The sequence below is a fragment of the Micropterus dolomieu genome, linkage group LG12 (assembly GCF_021292245.1).
Source record: "Micropterus dolomieu isolate WLL.071019.BEF.003 ecotype Adirondacks linkage group LG12, ASM2129224v1, whole genome shotgun sequence".
Lineage (NCBI taxonomy): Eukaryota > Metazoa > Chordata > Actinopteri > Centrarchiformes > Centrarchidae > Micropterus > Micropterus dolomieu.
Window position 1 is genome coordinate 24,793,377 of NC_060161.1, and position 21,127 is coordinate 24,814,503.

General features: G+C 41.4%; 1 protein-coding gene and 1 long non-coding RNA gene across 3 annotated transcripts in view; one reads left to right on the plus strand and one right to left on the minus strand.

Moving 5' to 3' along the window:
• Nucleotides 1–2,632: 2,632 nt before the first annotated feature.
• arhgef40 (Rho guanine nucleotide exchange factor (GEF) 40) overlaps nt 2,633–21,127 on the plus strand; it is a 43,442-nt gene continuing 24,947 nt past the window's right edge. Inside the window, exons 1-7 of one of the 2 annotated variants that reach the window (XM_046064423.1) lie at nt 2,633–2,815; nt 11,769–11,858; nt 12,768–12,875; nt 16,027–16,312; nt 17,795–18,947; nt 19,232–19,470; nt 19,569–19,757. In XM_046064423.1, coding sequence (XP_045920379.1) covers nt 2,813–2,815; nt 11,769–11,858; nt 12,768–12,875; nt 16,027–16,312; nt 17,795–18,947; nt 19,232–19,470; nt 19,569–19,757 — 2,068 coding nt within the window. In that variant the 5' untranslated portion in view covers nt 2,633–2,812. Of the gene's footprint in view, nt 2,816–11,509; nt 11,638–11,768; nt 11,859–12,767; nt 12,876–16,026; nt 16,313–17,794; nt 18,948–19,231; nt 19,471–19,568; nt 19,758–21,127 lie in introns of those variants that run through there. The other variant, XM_046064424.1, reaches the window with a different exon arrangement.
• Nucleotides 3,689–12,386, minus strand: LOC123980174. The gene is made up of 3 exons (XR_006827397.1): nt 12,305–12,386; nt 11,751–11,903; nt 3,689–3,723 (listed from the first exon to the last, which is right to left on the minus strand). It is a non-coding gene; the product is annotated as an uncharacterized LOC123980174 (long non-coding RNA).

Genomic DNA, 21,127 nt, shown 5'->3' on the forward strand with positions numbered 1-21,127 from the left:
AATTATAAGGAGTTGCACAATCCTGTGGGTTTAAAGGTGCAAAAAGTCCTTCTTGCCAAGTTTCACGACTTTCACCCAGAAATTCGAAGTTTTCTATCCTTCTATTCTATTTGATCAAATGCTTTCGCAAATCCAATATGTCCCTTTGCATTTAAGATATCTCGCTTGATTCATTCCCACACTTCCCACACTTTTGTTTGATCACTTTTCTTTATGTTTTTGATAAACTAGAAACAATCAGGTAAAAATGTCATATACTTCAGACACATGGTAAGGAATGTTGTTACTCCTTTTTTTATGTAACTGAGCCAGAAACAAATTGCATATTTTTAAAGATAATTTTTAACAGAGTCAAGCAAGGGGCATATGTTTGCCATCATCTTTTATAGTAATATTTATCTATTAATTCCATAATGAACTAAATGATCTGATGAGTAATGATGAAGACAGACTCTAATAGAAGATCGCCTCTGTTAACAGCAAGCTCCTTTTCCAGCAACTACTTTTCCATTATTGCAATATTTTACATATAAACAAGGGGGCGCTGTTGAACCACTGTAGTGGCTGTTCAAAAGTGACTGTAGTCATTGCAGCGGTCTAACCCGAAACCATGGAGGCTCAGTTTAGCAACTAGTGTGGCACCATTATGGGACAATAAAACCATAAAAGACATGAGAAACTGTGTGAGTCATGGAAACGCAAACCCAAAATGTTGCTTATGTATAGTGCAAGCACGTCTCCATCAACATAGTATAAACATTTTTCCCAATAGGTGTAGTGGATTGCATTAACACATGGCATACATGGAAGGTCATAAAACTGTGCAATGGCATGAACTTTAAATTATCTATTTAAGGATAGTAGGTGACTTGAGTATTTCATTAACAAAATGGTAAAGTTAACCTAATAGTTTTCTTGAGTTGATGTATACCACTGGCAAGTAGCTCACAGGACATTTACATTGCTTTCAATGCCTTTATAACTTCCAGGCAAGAGTCTGTTACTGTGTGATTTCCAGAAAATTAATCACTGTATTGTCACATGGCACGTTTTAATTTAGACTGTGTGCATAATGTAAATCTTGCATCCACACTACTACATTTTTGTTTTTGTCACTTTTAAAAAGAAAGAAATCTCACACCAGTGTTTTAGCTGTGGATCAGAATAGATCTCCGTCTATATTAATACGACTAAAGAAAGCCTGTCAAAGGGCCATTCATGTACACTGGGCATATGCATGCTGGTGTAAACAGGAAGCAAATTATCTACTCTGCAGTTGCAGTTGATTCGGAGACGAACGAAGAATAGCAATGGTGAAGAACCAGACCAGAGATTTTTTTGCATGGACTGACAACGAGGTGGAACTGTTACTGAAAGTAACATGGGAGTACAAAGAGCCTGTGGCAGTGGAAACAGACTGGGAGTTGTCGTAAAGCAAATACGGCGACATGCACAGTGCAAGTGTATGTGTTATTTGCATTGTACAAAATATTTCAATAGCAAAAATGTCTGCATTTCAAAATAACAATGCAGTGGTGCAGATGCGGCCTAAAGTGAGAAAATGGCCCCTGATGAGGTCATCAGGGTAATCTCTCTTTGGCTTGGAGAACAGTTTTAATGGGGCATGGACTGTGAAAGACACTGGCATTTACTAGGTAGGGGAAGTCTAAAGGCCAGTTTACACTTCTGTGTCAAATCTACACCATAGCCTATGGCTCTCCAATCACCTTTCCCAACTAATGTTTTGCCAGTGTAATTGCAGAGAGACGCTGACACCAACGCACCAGCATAAATGCTCACAGCGGCACGTGGCATAGACTCGATGCGGAGGTATAAACTGGTGAAACTTAATGAAATGAGACCAGGTTGCATTTAGTTGCATTACGGCCCGGAAATGTGGGATCCAGCACTGGAGCTTGATCCATCCTTGGAACTAAAAGTGTCTCTTGCATGTTGTGGAAGCACAATACTAAATTACTGGAGTTGCCCTTTAACCCTTCTTTAATGTCATGTGTGGCAAAAGGGCAATTACAATGACCCATAAATGAAAGATGAGACAACTTAAAATTTTTGCAATGTTCTGGTGGAGGAAAATCCATTCTGCTAAAAATTCACTATTTTCAAATTTGGCATGTTTGTTCCCTTTTTTGTTTTTGTGTATGACACTATGGAACATAGGCTATCTATTATATGTTATACCGGAAACACGTGCAGAAACAGACCCATTTTAGCAGTTATTATTTGAGTAGCTATTTTCAGTTATTGTCACAACTATTTTAATCAAATCAAGCCTAATTACAAATACACTTAATTATGTTCCACCGAGAATAAAGAATGCCTAATTTCATCAGTAACCGAAAAATAAAACATCAGAGGGGTGCTTTTGCAATTACGGCTGGGTGGGGTAAGAGCTTTTCATTGTCTATTCATTTAAGTTACTCCAGTGGGGAGGTGGAAAGTTTGAGTGCAGAGAGGGACTGTAGTGCTCTTGTTAGGTGAGAGGAGGAGAGGGGAGTGGAGGGAGGGAGGTGGGAGTGCGTTGGACAGCCGGGCAGACGGAGAGGGGAAAGGGAAAAAATGTAGCTTGGACATTCCCAGGCTGGGAAATATAGCGGAGAGTGAGAGAGGGGGAGAGACGAGTACTGTTCACGCGCTGAAAACGTACGCGAAGAAAGATTTGAAGAAAAATCACTCTAAGGACGTAATGGGGGCTGTTTGATAAAAACTGAGAGAAGTTTTTTGCAGAGAATGCGGAGAGGAAGCAAATGCAGGAAAGGAGCTGATGACTATGTAGGAATTCCTGCCTGAAGTCATGGTAAGTCCCCCTTTTTTAAGCTAAGGGGAATTCGTTTATCTGGAGGATGATAGAAATCAAACTTTTCTAGACACGGTGTTCACGTTCAGAAGATGTTTCCAAACTCATTCTGGGACTCAAATTGTTCATGTTCAGGAAATGTATATATAAAAAACAAAACAATCTGTGCTATGAAGGGCTGCTATCATAGGGTTTTCTGTTTTTGACCTGTGGCAATGTGACATTTTAAGTATTTTAGCCTTCACAGTATATTTTTAAGATTTGCATAGTCTCTATGATATTTTTTTTTACATTTTACAAATATCCAGACTTCCACATGTCCTTCAAACCCCCCAAACAGCAGTACTTTTATATTTTACATTAACTTCTCATAAAGGCATGTATTTGATTTGGGAAAGAGTTTAGTCAGCAGTTACAACTTGCAAAGTTGTCAGATCCCAGTGGCCGCAAATTATAATGACATGATTTAAGTTGTGTGACGTTGGTGATGTTTGTGGTTGACTTGCTGGGGGAATCGGGGACTTCACAAAAGCAAAAGCGCTCTCTGTTGCATCTCTAGGGATTTTGTTTACCATCCCCACCCACTTATGGTCTGATCAGTGACAGACAGACAGAGAGATGATTCAGGCAGACATATGACACATATATCCATTATGCACATGTGAGAAGATAAATTGCATTAGGAACGAAAGAAATCAGCAAAGAGAGATTTAGATCATGATCCTGCTCCTGTGCCTTGGGCAGGGTGGAGCAGTTTGGCAGAGAGAGGAAGAGAGAAAGCAGAGAGAAAGGGAGAGCTGGAGTGGGAAAGAGCAGAATAAAAGAGGAGGGTAGGGTTACTTTTTATTTTAGGAGTCTTGGACGGCAGCAACGGTGGTTTCAGTGATGCCGCATTTTCCACATTGGACCTGGGAGAAAAGGGGAGAGAGAGAAAAAGGGAAAAAAGTGAGAGAAAGGGGGAACAAGGGATGGCATGGACTTCAGGGGGGGAAGAACATGTGCAGTATAGTTTCATCTTTCTCAAGAACTAGTTGGGGAAGTTTAGGAGGGAAAACAGATGTACATACAAAAACTCATAGTTACAGCAAAGTCATAGGTGTATGACACCAGGCTCTGAAGGGTGGATTTAAAATCTGCAACACTGTAGGGGCTCAACCTCCCCAATACGTGTCCAAAACACTTCACCCACGAGGAATGATTGCATGCATACACACTCGCTCAGGGACAAACTTGGCTGCTATTACATGCACATGTCACCGTTATTAAAATGCATCAGCAAACAGAGTCAGACATTACAGTGACACATGCAATGGTGCTCCTTTTTCCAAGAATATGTGGCAGAGGGTATTTCCATTCCCTCTGCCTGCTGAGATTTTGAAACACTAATGGGATGTACCAGTCTTACATTCGTGCCAAAAAACAAAGTCTGACAACAATTCTCTGTGCTGGTTTTAACCTGCTTGAAGTACCAGGCGGGTGGAGATAAGAGCACTAAAACAATCCGGACAGGGTCAGCGATGCTGTCAATCACAGGAATCGTTCTTTAACTTTTCCGTTTCCTGTGATTGTCAAGATTCTCTGACAAACATTGAATGCACACCAAGGATGGCTACTTTCCAACATAGCGATTTGCTGCTCATGGCCATTTCATTGCCACCTCTATTGAGATTCCATGCGGTTTCTTCGTTTGCCTTCAGTCGTGATCTTCATCACATTTTGCCCCATAATCCAGAATATAGCTACAGTATCTCACAAAATCGAGAACAGCCCTCACATTTTTGTAAATATTTGATTATAACTTTTCATGTGACAACATTGAAGAAATGACACTTTGCTACAATGTAAAGTAGTGAGTGTACAGCTTTTAAAACAGTGTTATTTGCTTTCCCCTCAAAATAACACATCACACAGCCATTAATGTCTAAACTGCTGGCAACTAAGTGAGGACAACGATCAAATTGGGCCCAATTAGGCATTTTCCCTTGTTACAAGGTCTTAGGTGTGAATTGGGGAGCAGGTGTGTTAATTTGGTGTTCGCTCTCAGACTCCAGCACACTGGTCACTGGAAGTTCAACATGGCACCTTATGGCAAAGAACTCTCTGAGGATCTGAAAAAAAGAATGGTTGTTCTACATAAAGATGGCCTAGGCTATAAGAAGATTGCCAAGACCCTGAAACTGAGCTGCAGCACGGTGGCCAAGACCATACAGCGGTTCAACAAGACAGGTTCCACTCAGAACAGACCTCGCCATGGTCGACCAAAGAAGTTGAATGCACATGCTCAGAGTCATATCCAGAGGTTGTCTTTGGGAAATAGATGTATGAGTGCTGCCAGCATTGCTGCAGAGGTTAAAGGGGAGGGGGGTCAGCCTGCAGTGCTCAGACCATACGCTGCACACTGTATGAAATTGGTCTGCATGGCTGTCGTTACAGTTCACTGAGGGAACCATGAATGGCAGCATGTACTGTGACATACTGAAGCAGAGCATGATCCCCTCCCTTTGGAGACTGGGCTGCAGGGCAGTATTCCAACATGATAACGACCCAAACACACCTCCAAGATGACCACTGCCTTGCTAAAGAAGCTGAGGGTAAAGGTGATGGACTGGCCAAGCATGCCTCCAGACCTAAACCCTATTGAGCATCTGTGGGGCATCCTCAAACAGAAGGTGGAGGAGCACAAGGTCTCTAACATCCACCAGCTCCATGATGTTGTCATGTAGGAGTGGAAGAGGACTCCAGTGGCAACCTGTGAAGCTCTGGTGAACTTCATGCCCAAGAGGGTTGTGGCAGTGCTGGAAAATAATGGTGGCCACACAAAATATTGACACTTTGGGCCCAATATGGACATTTTCACTTAAGGGTGTACTCACTTTTGTTGCCAGTGGTTTATAAATGAGTGGCTGTGTGATGTGTTATTTTGAGGGGACAGCAAATTTACACTGTTATACAAGCTGTAAACTCACTACTTTACATTGTAACAAAGTGTCATTTCTTCAGTGATGTCACATGAAAAGATATAATCAAATATTTACAAAAATGTGAGGGGTGTAATCACTTTTGTGAGATACTGTATAAATCATTAAATCTTGAGTTAAAGCTGTGCTAATCAATGTTTTCACATTACCACTGCATCAAATGATTATGTTTAATGGGATAAACCCACAGTCACAGTTCCCCTCAGCTCTATGGAGCATTTTAGCATCTTTTAGCTCATTGCTCACAACTGTATCACTGCTGTCATTAGCTTCGCCTCAGCAGAAATCTGTTTTCACTGGAAACATTCTGATAAACCCTTTAAACACTACCTGCCTAGAAGTCAAACAGCAGAGAAACAAAGTTAGCAACTAGCTGGTGAGCTGGTAGCTAGGTGGCCAGAAATACAACTCCATATGAATGCTCCCAATATCAGCTTTTTGAGGTCCTAATATTTCAGTGTTATTGGATCTCTAATAAAAAGCATACGATTATACGGGTTGTAAACAAACCTTGTGTTAGTCAAACTTATTATAGAAATTGTAAATTTATTAAGCAGATTGTGCTTTGTTAACGTCAACCTTGTTCAACAGTTTTTGTGTGAAATGAAGGATTACTACCAACAAACCAGGCATGGTCACTTTCAGTTTTACCTACATATAATGTGCTTTTATAAAAATAAGACAAAACTGTCAGCTTGTTAACAACCTGTTTGTGTGACTGCTCTTGTCTTTATTAAACTGGCATAGTATGTTGCTAATGTGAAAAAATACCATGCTCATTTTTCACATTTATAAATAACCTTGCACACGAGTGTTGTGTGAAATCTCATCTGCTGTAAAACTTGCCTTTACTCTATTCAGCGACAGACTGTAGCACTTAAGTAGGTTATAACAATCTCGGCTAGCTGTTTGACCTACTGTAGGTCAGGTCAGATTATACAGGAAGATTTAGGGAAGGAAATCAGTGTCAGGCCTCCCTCTTTCTTCCTCTTCATCCTGCTTTCCTTTTGTCTGTCTGCCTCTTTCTTTTTCCTGTCTCCTCTCTTCACCTCCACTGTTATTTTCTCTTCCCTCTTTCTCTGTTGGAGTCTTTCTCATTTTTTTCTCCCAATCATGTCATTTTCTATCACGCCCACCTTCTCCAAACTCCTTTCGGCTCTCTCGCTCTTCCTCTCTTGCTCCTTCCTTTATGTACTGTATGGGTCTACATCTGGTTTCTATCATGGTTGCTGCTGCTCTTGTTTCCCATCGATCTCTCCCACCGGTCAGCCTCCTCCTCTTTCTTTTCTCCTTTCCTTTTTTCTATCTGAACCCTTGATCTCTGTAGGGCTGTCTGGTTTTCTCAATGTCTCACTGTCACCCTGTCCCTTTTTCAATCTCAATCTCAGTTTCTCAGTTCACTCACACTTCAATAAGCTGAACTGGCATGAAGTTTTAAGTGTTCAGTTCAAGTATATATCTTCCAAAACCACTTGAGTTCCCACTTTTTTGCTTTACCCTTGACTTCTCAATTTTATTACAGTTTTCTTTTTCGAGAGATTTCTTTATCTATCTCTGTTTTTGTTTTGTTTTGTGCCAAGCATCTGTTTTGACGACTACTGCTGCCTCTTCCATTTCAGTCTACAGACAGGACAGAAAGACGGGAAGTCTGACGCAAGAATTCAATACCCTTGTTCCGTACTCTCTGTCCATATTTGACACAAACATGAGGGTACACACTCACTGACATTTCACGTGCCGGATGAACACACACACACACTTTTCCTGTGATGTAATGACCACAGACTGTAAATTACAGTGGACTATGTGAGTAAGATGTCACCTGCGACATTGTGACTAGTAGCTTTGAAAACAGGACATATTTCTTTGCAGTTGCTGCCCCACGTTGTAATTGTACATAGCCAGAACAGTCAGTAGGTGAAAGCCGCAGCCAAGTCAAAATCAACAACAAAAAACCCTTTGCCACAGGGCGGCTTGTGGTCAGTTGTAAAATTATTTTTACAGTTTTATAAAGAAAAGCTTAAGTCAAGGTCCACTTACAATCTTTTCCCAGAGGTTTTAACTTTGTGTCACTTCGTCTTTTGGATGGAGTTTGTTTTGTTGTCATGGAGGCAGCTTGCATGTAATGATATAAACTTTGGTCATGTGACAACTTCTCTAATTTTCAATATTTATATAAATATCATATCTATAAATATCATCTGCCAGTGTCCTGTGAGAACCAAGTATCATCAAAATGCTGACTTGTCATGAGCAGAGAAAACAGTCCTGTTTTTCAGCTTTGTGTCAGTGCACTCCAGTGGGTTTTTAAAAGGTTAATTTAGCTTAAGAAATAGGAACATTTTCTCATAAAGGAACACTTAACCCTTTAGTTTTTCTGAAACATTCAAAATCACCAAATTTGGAGATACATGGTTTTCTCCAATACGTCATGGACTATGCTTATGGTAAATTCATAAACTGTTTTTTTATAAAAACTGCAATGTTGCACTTGACTCTGCATGTACTGTAGGTTCAGAGGTAATACTCAGTATTTAACCTCTAATTTTGTATTAGTACTATTTTACCCAGCAGACGTCCGTAGTTCTTTGGTAAAAAAAAAAGACTCTAAACAGTAGTTTCAGTTCTGTACACCTTTTACCAGATTGATGACATTTGTTTTGTTAGACATATTCTAGTTTCAGTAAGTTATCACTCAAGAACAAGTCATTAACTTGTTTAGCAAATCATGCACTTCCCTGGCGAAAGCTAATCTTATCATGCCTTAAATGAGCTGTCATGTTTCTTGTCAAGCTGCTAACTGAGATCTGTTCTTCGTCATCTTTCTCGTTTGGTTTTATTTGGTGATAACGTGTGTACAGCTAATTCTCCAAGGACACCAGACATTGTGCTAGTAGCATTTGCTGGGAAATATGCAGTACATAAAAACAAAGCCTCTATTCCAGATTCATTGCATTACATTATAGTACGAGTGAAGAGTAACTGAATTACACCTATAGTCTCTTAAAAAAGAGGCACCGGCTTTTACATGAGAGTCTCCTTCTGTCTTGGAGTCTGAAAGGAAATGACTAATTGTATTAGATGCACTGGCACTGGAATATCCAGGTTAGAGAGGTAGGTCAAGTAAATCAACTTGACCTCTTACCCACACAAAACCCACGGCATGACTGTGCTGCTAAAACCCATTCCCATGATTTTTTGGGGGGGAAATAAGAAATATTCACATTTGTACAAGGATTTTGTGGTTTGGTGGAAAAGCATCACTCTGTTCCACTCTCTATCATTCCCAGTGTGTTTGAATGATTGTGCTTCCAGACAGAAATTCCATTCTTTGGACTTTAGCTGTGTGTGTATATCCCGTTGAAAGGCATGCTGAGTGGCGTGCAATTGCGCATCACACATCCAAACCAAATATTGTTGCAAGCTAGCGAGCTTGTTGCTAAATCAACTACACTGAGTTTAGCTATCATTCAGTCTCAAAATAATTTTTTCTTTTTATTAGTTGCAGAAAAATATAATGTGATGCTAATATGTATAGAATTGGTTTTAGGGCAGCTCTCCAAACACAAGTAGCCTATTTGTACCGGCACTTAGGCCTAAGTAATGGAGCTCTATGAGTGGTAGAATGAGTTGTGTTCTCTGGCACAAGCCACACATTTCATCCTGAGCAGCTCCATTAGGCTTGATGGGCTCAATTTGCAGAGTTGTTCCCATTCAACCTGCGTCTATACCTGAGTTGAAAGTACAGACGCTTTGCATGCAGTTATGTTGGCATTAACATTTAATTATCAGTTTGATGATACTATAGAGAAAACAGACCAAAAGGCGTTGAAAGGATACCTGAGTGTCCACTGCCATGTTTTAATTTTTTCTTTAATTTAGTGTTGTGCGGAATTAACTCGAGTCTTGTGGGATGCTTTAAAAAGGGCTTTATTCTAAGAGGAAGTTCCTGCTGGCTTGCCTTGCAATCCCCTGAACCCCCTGCTGTGCTTTTACTAGCCTCAATATGTTCTGTCAGTGAGCCAGAAGGCTGTTTGAGCCTCTTTTACAACCACTACACCTATTACACCATGCTGTCTGTTGTTTATTATAGTCCGCACACTGAGACAGCTCCTCCTGGATATACGTCTTTACATAAACTTTAATATGACCCATTTTGAATGTTCCTTTTTTAAAATAATGTGCAAAAGTGTTGATTCAGGATGCTGGATCTTTGACACAGCGTCGTATGATAGATTACGGTCACGAGTCTAAATTTGTCCCCACAACTATAAAAATGTCCACTAAATAGTAATGTAGTCTAGTTTTGGTAAGTTGTGTTATTAATATAGTAATATGAGTGTGAGGTGCACCATTGCTTTTTTCTGTCTTGTTTCATCATAATGACTTGGACACGCACCCTTCTGTCCTTTTTTGAAGAACATTGTTTGCTCCTTCCAAAAAAATGAGTGATTGAGTTGTTTTGTTTACTAAAAAGCCAACGGACAAACACGACGTTATGGCTGCTTCTGGAAAACTGAGCTGTGTTCAACAACATGTATGTGAGTTCACTGTAAGTCATTTGTTTTTTTTCCAATGATACCGTATAGCTCACATCCAAAATTCCCTGTTACTATGGAAAAATAAAGCTGTGTGAATTTGAGCCTGACTGTGCCACTATGTTAAGGGCTGAAGTCACAGTTGAAAAATCTGGTTTGCAGCCAAGAGAAAAGGAAACAGAACCTAACATCTCCTGTGTGTGACCCTGATCAACCTCAGCAGAGCAGGTCTCCAATCAGTGTGATACTGTAGATCTGATGTGACGTTTGTCACAAGTGTTCTGCTTTGTTTATAAGTCTCAGACTTTCTCCTCTTTGGTTTTCAGTCCCCCAGTGGCTTTTGGTCTGTTCCGCCCTACAACTGATTGCTTTCTTCTGGGCCTAAATTTCCATTTTCCACCCCTCTGTCCTGCAGACTTCAAAAGACTTTCTCAAAGAACAATTGCAAATAAGTCTTGACAGTTGTTTAGACCTTAGTTTGAATACCTGATTTGTTGAATTTGTTTTGTCAGGGCACAAGTTGTTAGTCACAGTTCTTCTCAAATGTTTGTAATACTCATTCTGCCCTCCTCTGTGGCTAAACTCAAACTCTCTACACAAAAACAAACCCAAAAAATAACTTTCAAATACTGTTGAACCTAGGTCTTCTTCCATAAACTCCCACACCACCACCAGCTCATTCCCTCCTGGCCCCTGTCTCGCTAGCCGTTTTTTTCTTTTCTTTTTCCGTACACTCTGTTCTTCCGTTCGGGGTTTTCTCCCATGGCTTTCAATCCATCCCCTTGGTCGTTGTAGTTATTCAGCACAATATGGCGTCTGTTGAAGAGAATCCCAATGTAATTGTTGTCAGATGACATTCAGAGAGTTGGATGGAGGTGAAACAAAGTAAGTTGGGTTAAAAAAAGAGAGAGAGCAGGAAGGGGGATGAAACTGAGCAAAAGAGTGAAAGAAGCAGATGGGAGGTTTGAGAGGAAATGTGTAGGGAGGGAGAGAGAGAAAGAGAGAAGTTGGAAAAAAGAGAGAGGAAAAAAGTTGCAGGTTGCTATGCCGACGGTACAAAAATAAACACTGTATGTGCTGCGTGCACTGCTCTGTCACCCTCCACCTCACAGGCCGGCCCAGCGTTATGATGCGTGTGTGAATGTGCATGCAACTGTGCGTGCACGTACGGTGTGTGTCTGTGTGTGTGTATTAGGGGGTAAACATGTTGTAGTGGTTGTACTCTTTTGTTCTTACATTTACTGGGCCTTGGAGGCAGTGTTTGACACTCCCCAGAACATACAACAGGAAGTTGAAAGTAGAATATGTGTGTATATTTGTCTGTGTGTGTCAGCACAAAGCGAGACAACCCGGCTGTTAAACACAAACACAGACATTAGCGTTGACTCAGTGTCCGGTTAAGAATTAACCATTTCTTACCATCTTTGTCTCTCTCAGGGTTCGGAGGCAATGGAGGATTGTGTGCAGGGGGCGCTCTCATCGCTTTATCCTCCTTTTGAGAGCACGGCACCACCCCTCCTCTCCCAGGTAGATCTCACAAGCATGCACACACACCTTACCTCCAGTCCACATCTTTAAAGCAATAAACAGGGGAATATATGTAAATAATGCAGATTCAATTAAATGATAAGGAGATGTTGGAGTATGTGGGGAAGGCGATGTTATGTGTAGATAAGATGGCTTTCCCAAGATATAAACTGCTGCTAGAAGCCAAACCAAACAAAATCCAACTACCGGTCAATTATAGCAAACTTACAATTAATCTTCCTACAACCGGGAGCTTGACTGCTTTTCTACTAAAACTGCACACTATTCCTGCTTTTAAGTCATACCATTTATTTTGTGAAAGAGCAGTCAGCTGGGAAAAACTGTTCAATAGCTTACAGGTGCACTGTGGGAATTGTTGTATGCTCTAATATCTCTAACTTAGCATTACAAAGTGCCAATGTTGCATTTACTTTTAGTGCTTTTACCTTTGTTTCCCTAAAAGCCAGTCAGTAAGCCAGTAAGGGTCCTTTGAGGTACAGCTATTGGGCCATGCTCCGTTAGCAAATTTGGTAATTGGTTTGTTCAAACTTGCCATGTAGCTTCCAATCAAATTTCTTTGTTGCTATGGAAATAGCTGCATGGAAAAATAATATGGATGAAATTAAGCAACCTTGGTGATATTCTTGTTTTAATTTCTGATTACATGCTGTCTGGGTTGAGGAAATTCTTCCACTCTTGAGCAAATGAAATGCTTTCAAAACCCACTGGATACACTCAAAACTGCATGAGGTCTTGCTGAAACAAATACTGCTCTTAGTTAATGAAAAGCTCATATTGTGAAGATGATTTTTTTCCCCCAGACAGCAGTGAAAATGTAAAGTCTTGTCATGCACTGCATCCGACCGCATTCACTCAAGTGTTTTTGCCCATTTTTGAATGTTTGACCAGGTCTTTTCAGTCCTGGAGTCGACGTATCAACACGACAGTCTTCGGTACCTCCTGGACTACTTTGTTCCGGCCAAGCATCTCCTGCACAAACTCCAGCAGCATGCCTGTGTGAGTTCCAAATTGCAAGCACTGTGGATGAGAACACACACACGCCATATAATCAGAAGCGCAATCACCTGTCAAATGCAAAAAGTATAGTGTGAGAACTCTGTTAGCTGTTTTGATTCCTTAGATTAAAAAGCGTAATCCGGTCATTGTTATATGTATGTACTGGCAGAGCTGTCTTTGGGGCAACCAAGACCTAAAGGGCAGGTCCAAGTGAGGCCATGCATTTTCATAAAAATTCTGTTGTTTTTAAACCTGCAGTGCAGAACTTTGGTCTCCATTTCTGCCGGTGAGAGTACTTAGACAAACACTGTCGAAGCCTGCTCATAACGAATGTCCACAGTTCTAAGACAACAATCCATTATTTAGCTAGAATAAATGTAATAGCCTGTTCAACAGCGGTAACATGACATCTCTTTATGCCCTCAGTCCCTACTCTTCTCTCAGCTTCTCATAAAAGCGACACCAGTAGTTATCCGTTTTTGTCCTCGCCGTCGATCACTTTCTTTTTTTGACTTTAGTTTAGTGACTTCCTCTGAATGCCAAGTTTCTTTTGTATCTTGACCATCAGAAACTTTTCTTGTTTCTTGTTCTTAGGTTTTTCTGGCATAGACTCTCCCATTCTTCTGGTTGCTAAGGTTGTTCCAGAGCCATGTAGAGAGAGAGAGCTGCATCATCTCTGCTCAATTTCAGTACATCCTATACAACATTGCCAAAGCATATTAACATAAACCATATAACCATACTAAACATAAATAAACTAAATAAACAATAAACAAGTCTCAATAATAAACGTTCTCCAATGGATCTATTTTTTTTTTTAAACACATCACTACCGATGTGAAATACAGAGAGATTTATCTGGCGGTGATAGGCTTTATCAGCATTGTGTGAACTGGCAAGGGCTTGAATGGAACAGATGTTACATCAGGTCTTTAGTTCTGACGAACAAGTTCAAGCCAAGTCACAAGTCTTTTAAGTCTTTTGGGGCAAAACAAGTCAATCGAGACACATCTTTAGTCATGTCCAGACTTCCATGTCAATCTCAAGTCTTTGTGCCCTGCCCTTGTGCCTTAAGGTTTCAGTCCTGTGTCACAATACCTGATGACATGGGAGACACCGGTGTGGCACAAGTTATAATTTGACACATGTGTGAGCCTAGTAGTTGCTAGTTGCTTACTACACTGCGGAGGGTTGAGTTTGCTCTAAAACTCTAGCTGGCCGGTAAAATTAGTGAAAGTGGCTGGTGAAATTTGAGATTTACCAGCCACTGTGACCCGCAGACAAAAGAGGTAGTTTCCTGCATTGGAAGCTCCAAGAATGAATTGACAGAGATGAATGAAATACAGTGAACAGAAGGGTAAATAAAACACTTACGTTTTTTAGAATCCCACATACACAAAGCAAATGCATGAAAATAGTATGATATAGGATACATACATGGAAACACTGTGCAAACATGAGACTTCCACTTTGTGCCCTCACATTACACTCTCAAGCATGTTCTGCCTCACACACAGAAAACAAGACAAAGAAATGCGATCCAAGATGTACGTAATTCAAAGCTCCGAGATTTATACTGAACAGCATTCCTTGTATTTTAATTTCCAGCACCCACACACAAAGATAAACAACACACACTGTTAAGCACAAGCTGGGAGGCTAAGAACGGTCTCATATTTCCATTTACAGTTTCCCCAGACTTGCGCACACACATGCACAGGCATTGTGAGCAAACTATGTTTTCATTGTAGCTGAGTGGAGCTGCCTGGGACGGGAGTTAGACTGTGAGTCATGACAATAATTCGTTCCATATGTGAGTGTGTTACTGCTGTGAGAGAAAGAGAGAGTGAGTAACAGAGAAGTGGTGGGAGTCGAAGGAGAGAATGAAAATGGCTTTCATTCACCACGCTCGCATGGCGTGTGTGCGTGAAAAAAGAGAAGATGCTGGAGGTTGCAGACTATAGTAGACTGATTGAGGACTTTTTGAGAAATGGTAGGTGTGGAAGAGGGAGCAAACACTGGGTTACATTGAGGGAGAAGTAGGAGGAGGGAGGAGGGCCAGAGGACACAGAGTTGCAGAATGTGGACTGACTCAAAACAGACAAACTTTTTAAGAGAGGAAAAATCACATGCTTTTTAATGCTAATATCCACCCTGACAGATATCAGGCTTTTGCTTCCCCTGAAACTTTGCTACAGCAAGAGAACAGGCAAGAAAAGATGCAGGAGAAAGGCTTAAAGGGAATAAATTGAATAAGGAATGGAGAGGTAGGTAAGGAATATAATTTGATCATGTCTCGTGAGTCTAGAGAACACGGATGGGGGAGGGAGCAGCTTTCTGTTGGTCGATTAGATGTGACTGGGGACAGAGAGGTTCTGGATCTCAGTTTGTGAGAGAGAGGATGTGGCTCTGTCACAGGATTGATTAAGTTAACAATAGCATTTGGGATTGTGAACAGATTAATTGATTGACAGTGCAGGATCAAACTAGGGGCCTTCTCTCCTTCACCTAAAGTCAGAGTTCTTGAGAAAATGCCTTGTTGTGGGCTTTTCTATATTTAGACCCATTTTGTTGAGTGTGCTTTATTTAGATTGATTTTCTCAGTCTCACAGAGCTACTTGATGTGTTTTCCACTGACACTAGAACAGTGGATTGTTTGGCTGGTTGTTGTGAAGAGTTGGTCATCTGCATGCTGACTCTCTGCAGCTATCCAGAGTCTTCTCACTGTGTCATGCCAGCTAAGCGATTTTACACTGTAGAAAACCCTGTGTGAGTCACATGTCTGACATTTGTATGTGCCACTGGCTTTTGGCCAGTTGAGCTAGTGAATACTGTTGACTGGTGTGGTATCAGTTCTAGAAACTCGACATATAACTAGGCCAAACACAATCACGCAGGCAGGCTCCAGTTAGCTCATGTGGGCTGTGGTTTGTGAATGGGAGAAAAAGATTGTATGTGAGCATTAAATAGGAGCATTAAATAGTTTTTGGCAAGAAAATGCAGGATTTCTACAGGGAAATCAGAGCACTATACCTTAAGAGGTATAAGAAGAAGACACAAAATTTAATTTCATGCAGATGAAGGCTGCATTTTTTAATTTATACATTCAACACACTGTCTTCTCCTTTTCTTCTTCTTCTTGTCATTCCAGTCTCAGTACCTTGGCTGCTTGTTCCTTCACTCCGGCTGGCCTCTCTGTCTAGGTGAGAAAGTGGTTGTACAGCTCTCCACCCTGGACTGGAGGCTCCTGCGCAGTAATGACTTCTATCTGCAGGTGGTGCCCTTTTCTACACGTTGCCCCCGGCTGGCTCTAAAATGTCTGGCCCCTGGGGGGCGCACTGTTCAAGAAATCTTGGTACCGGAGTCACAGCACCCCCTTGTGTTCACCACTGAGTGGCTGCACAGCGTCAACAAAGAACGGGGCCACAAGAGAGAAGGTAAGGAAAGGATTCCCTATACTTCCGTTTACTTTTAAAGGTTCAGTGTGTAAGTTTTAGTGACATCTAGTGGTGAGGATTGCAAATTGCAACCAGCGGCTCACGCGCATTCACATGCTCCTCAGATGGTCCCATTTCTCGAGTTGTGACGTTGTTTTTCCGACTTCACTGTGTGATCATGTGCTCTTAAGTCGGAATGTGGAATCATTGCAGAAGTTACTACAAAAATGTGTTGGATTAGCATTATTAGAGCATATAAACAACACGCAGACATCCAGTTCTCTCTACATGGACAGCAAACTAACTGTTAAAACCATATTACAAATGACATAATTTCAAAATGCATATGCAAAGCGTGACCACAAATCAAAGTTCTGTATGCTTCTTAATTTCCCATGTACATCCATCCATCCATCCATCGTCAACCGCTTATCCTGCGTACAGGGTCGCGGGTTCCCATGTACAGTTCTATTTTTGAAATAAAGATTTAAGGAGGAAAAAAAGATTCTGATTACCACTTGAAGGCACCATCAGTGACCACTCACCGGTGGCTGACACACTGTCGGCTCTTACTAAATAATATGCGTGGTCCTCCATTTGTCCAATTTTTTTTTACTACTACTACTAACTTTACTTGTTGTTGTTCTTCTTCTTCTTGGTATGTATTCAAGGTAGTGATGAAATGTGCTCTGTAGTGCAGTTTGTCCATTCGGGCAACATCCATGTAAGGGCACCCACTGTGTTTGTAGATAGAAATGGCTCATTCTAAGGTAATAAAAACATAATGATTCATTATGTAAGGTCTTTATTTGCATTTCTTTCAATAGATACCCCAAATTATTACACACTGAACCTTTAAACCTGGGAAAGCATGGGTGATGATTACCATCCAAGCCACTGGGATAAAAGTTATTTCTAATCAATGTCTGATCATAATTTTACTTGGTATTTCAGGTTAAGAGTCAGGAAAAGGTCTCCACAGAGGTGTTTATACGGTTTAAGCCAGAATAATGTTTATTTGTTTTTTAGGTGAAAACTGTTAAGACCTTGTAGCTTTGCCAGTAAGTGATGATTGTGAAGAAGAATAGAGGGAAAACAGAGGAAGCAAACAGATGCGTGGCTTGAAGCGGCAAGTTTATGACTAAGGGATGGCGTGTGGAAGGGCAACAAGAGAAGGGAGAGATATATGGGTGTCAGCAGGTGGTGGGTGGTGAAAAGAACCTAAGAACTAAAGAAAGGCAGCAAAAGTTTGAACATTTGTTTTACACTATGTGGGAGGAACCTTTTGCCTAATGGATACCCTCAATAAACACAGGGGCTTGACATGAACTAAGTCCTCTATGATCTTTTTTTCTGTTTGCTGCTGTCTTTTATTAAATCAAATGTAAATCAAATAGGTTTTATGTAAAGCACTTTGAATTGCCTTGTTGTTGAAATGTGCTATAAAAATAAACTCGCATTGCCTTGCCTTTTCTTCCCCAGTTGGAGGAGGACTCGACACCTGCCTGGTTAGTACATGTGATGGTGTGGTTCGTCTTCCGTGGAAGGAGGTTGTCTACCCAAAATTCATCCACGACCCTTCTGAGGAGCTGGGCCTGATGTCCAACGACGAGGGTCCCGTATCCAACCGCCTGCCCAGTGAGGGAGGCAGCAGCCTCGGGGGCTGGGGTGGCTCATCCTCTGGAGAACTGGACACCTGGTCCTGGGATGAAGAAGAAGACGATGGTTTACCACCAGATGGCGTGGACTCTGAGCCTGTGCTTCCCCGGCGAAGGCGCAGTGAAGATGGGCTTGGGAGGACAACGAGGCACCCTCAGCTGGACGGGGACTATGTGGAGCTGTTGGAGCCCAGAGTGGGTCCTGATGGAGGGGTTGACACGAGGCAGAGGTACCTGGAGATGCATGGAATTTGTAAGACCAAGACTTTGCCTCTGTGCAGGAGAGGTAAAGCCATCAAACTCCGGAAGGGGAAAGCTTGGGGATATGGGAGACTGGAAGGGTCAGGAAGCTTTCGAGCTGTCCTTGGTGCCAAAAGAGACGTAGTAACCCCAAAAGGTGACATTTTACCACCTCGGCGTCCACCAGTAGCTACTGAACCTGGCAGAGGGAGACAGTCTTACTCCTCTTCTGTCCACGACTCTGATGAAGGAGATAAAACAAGCAGAAACTCTGAGGGCGTACAAAGCCACCGGCTTTATTTTGATGGCTCGTTCAAAGAGAGGAGACCCGGTGTTGGCAAGGAGAGAGATTGCACTGGCCTCACACAGCCTTGTAGAGGCAACCACAGATGTAAAGAGTCAGAGAGTAGCGACAGTGTGGTCACAAATGAAATCCGTAACATGACGAACCAACATGGTATAGAGGGCCACTCAGATCACGGATCACATTCAGACTCTGTTTTCGAGGATACAGATAAACCACTGAGCGGAGACAGTGATGCCACCACCCCAACATCAGACGCGCCAGAGAGACCATTCACTGTAGTCGTAGAAAGTGGAGAGACTACCAATAGTGGATCTAAAATAAAGAGTTCATCCAACACAAAGGTGACAGAAGAAAGGGATGAAGGGAAGACAGAGGACAGAGTGTGTCCTAGAGGAAAGGAAGTTAAAACTGCAGGATTCAGAGCACCAAGGTACAGATTTATTCCAGTGGGACACTGTACTGTTTCTTCTTATTCATTTTCATTTTCACACTTCCACATGAAAGTACATATCAGCAATACAAACTGATACAAACGGTACGAACAAGGTACGTTGTCTGAATTTAGACACATCCAGGCCTGAAACCAATGGTATAAAAGACACCTTCGAAACACAGTCTGAAGGACATTATGTCAAGACAACATAATTTCTAACGTGTTACCAATTATTAACTTTCCATTGGACCTCATTAGTACCTTCCTGTGCTTTGTCTTAGGAGGAAAAGGAAGGGAAAGGGGGCCAAAGGGAGGGCCAGGTCTGGTGGCCGTGCACACCAGAAGGGATCAAAACAGCAGGGTAAAGCTGCTCAACCAACTCCTACCACCTGCTTGGCTATTACAAAGCTGCCAATCACAGAGGAGAACCAATCGGAGCAAAGAAAACAGGCAGACGAACCTGATGGAGTGCCACCTTCAACTAATGATGGGACAGAGGATACAAGGAAAAGCAATGCAGGTCTGAAGACAATTGAATATTAATGCATAAACATTTGATTCTAAAAATCATGAAATACCTCATACAATAGTTTCTATAAATTTTTTATATCTCGGCAGAGACAGAAGCTGAATCTTTGCCTGTCTGCAATGGACAATCAGGCACATCTTTATTTAACCACTCAAATGAGGAGGCAGGGTCAGGAGAGAAATGTCCTGACCAACTAAATGGTGTTGCATCCAAAGAGCCTCCCCTGCTGAGGGAACTGGACACAGAGCTTCTCCAGTCAGGAAAGCTGAAGTTGACAGGCAAGTTTCTTTCAGGCCTACTATAAATGTGTTGTGCTAGTTAGCAGTCAGCTCAAAACGTTTTTACTAGGACAGCCGTTGCAGTTAGTCTTGCAGATGTGTGACTTTGTTGTTGTTTTTTGGGCTAGTAGGTCTTTACCCCTTAGCGTCTGATTAACAGTATTGAAGAGTTTAGAGTCATATGTCAGCCAAATCTGAACATACATACTAGGGCTGTCAAAAATAGCGCGTTAACGACGTTAATTCGTTGTTTGTCGTTAATTACGTCAATTTTTTTAACGCATTTCATGCATGCGCAGTGTGACAAATTATTCAGGTCAGGAAAGTGGTTGGGACGGGAGCTAGAGGCGAAATGGAGCAAGGTGAGCAAAGTGGGCCTATTGACGGATTCAAATATAAAAAGAATGATGATGGTACAGTTAAGAAGTACAAGGTTATTTGCAAGATTTGTAACAAGGAGTTTCAATTTCACCGGAGCTGTTCAAGCTTGAGGTACCATGTCAACGCCAAACATGCGTTTGCTGGGTCGTCAGGTTCAGCAAGTGGTTCGCGCCAGACCACGCTGAATTTTCGCGGGCCATTAACAAAATCAACCTTAGATAATTTGACCAACAAAATAGCAAAATGGATTGCAAAGGACTGTAGACCCGTTAGTATTGTAGAAGACTCAGGTTTCATTGATGTTTTGCAAGTGGCGTCTCAAGACTCATCCTATAGGCCACCGTCAAGAGCCACAGTTATGACGAAAATCCACAGGCTCTATCAAAACGAAAAAGAAAAAAGGAAAGTGGTCTTGGCTCAAGTAAATCATATCGCCCTGACAGGAGACCATTGGACATCAGTGAATAACAACAATTACCTCGGAGTAACTGCACATTTCATCAGTGACACTTGGGAACTGAAGTATCTGTGTCTTTTTATTTATCTTTTGGTATGCATTTCAGTAAAAAAAAAAGGTTAGGATTCAGGTGTAATTGCAAATAGTGATTAATCCTGATTAATCCACTGAAAATTCTGATTAATTTGATTAAAAATTTTAATCATTTGACAGCCCTAATACATACATGATACACATACTGTTAGAATCAGTGTGACTTGCACACTCAGGGGATATATATAAAAAATAAATCCTCTTAGAAATCCTAGAAAAAAGACAGACCGTATAACTTAAGATCTTGCCTCATAATCGTCATGTCTTGGAAGTTTTCTTTATTAAAAGTAAAAAGTAGTTTTTATCTCTACATGCATGGTTACAGTGCAAACAAGAACTGATGATGGCTAATTTGGGATGAGTTTTCATGGTGCAAATTTGTCAAACTGGAAACAAATATAGGTTAAATAAAACGGACAGATTAACTTTATGGCAACAT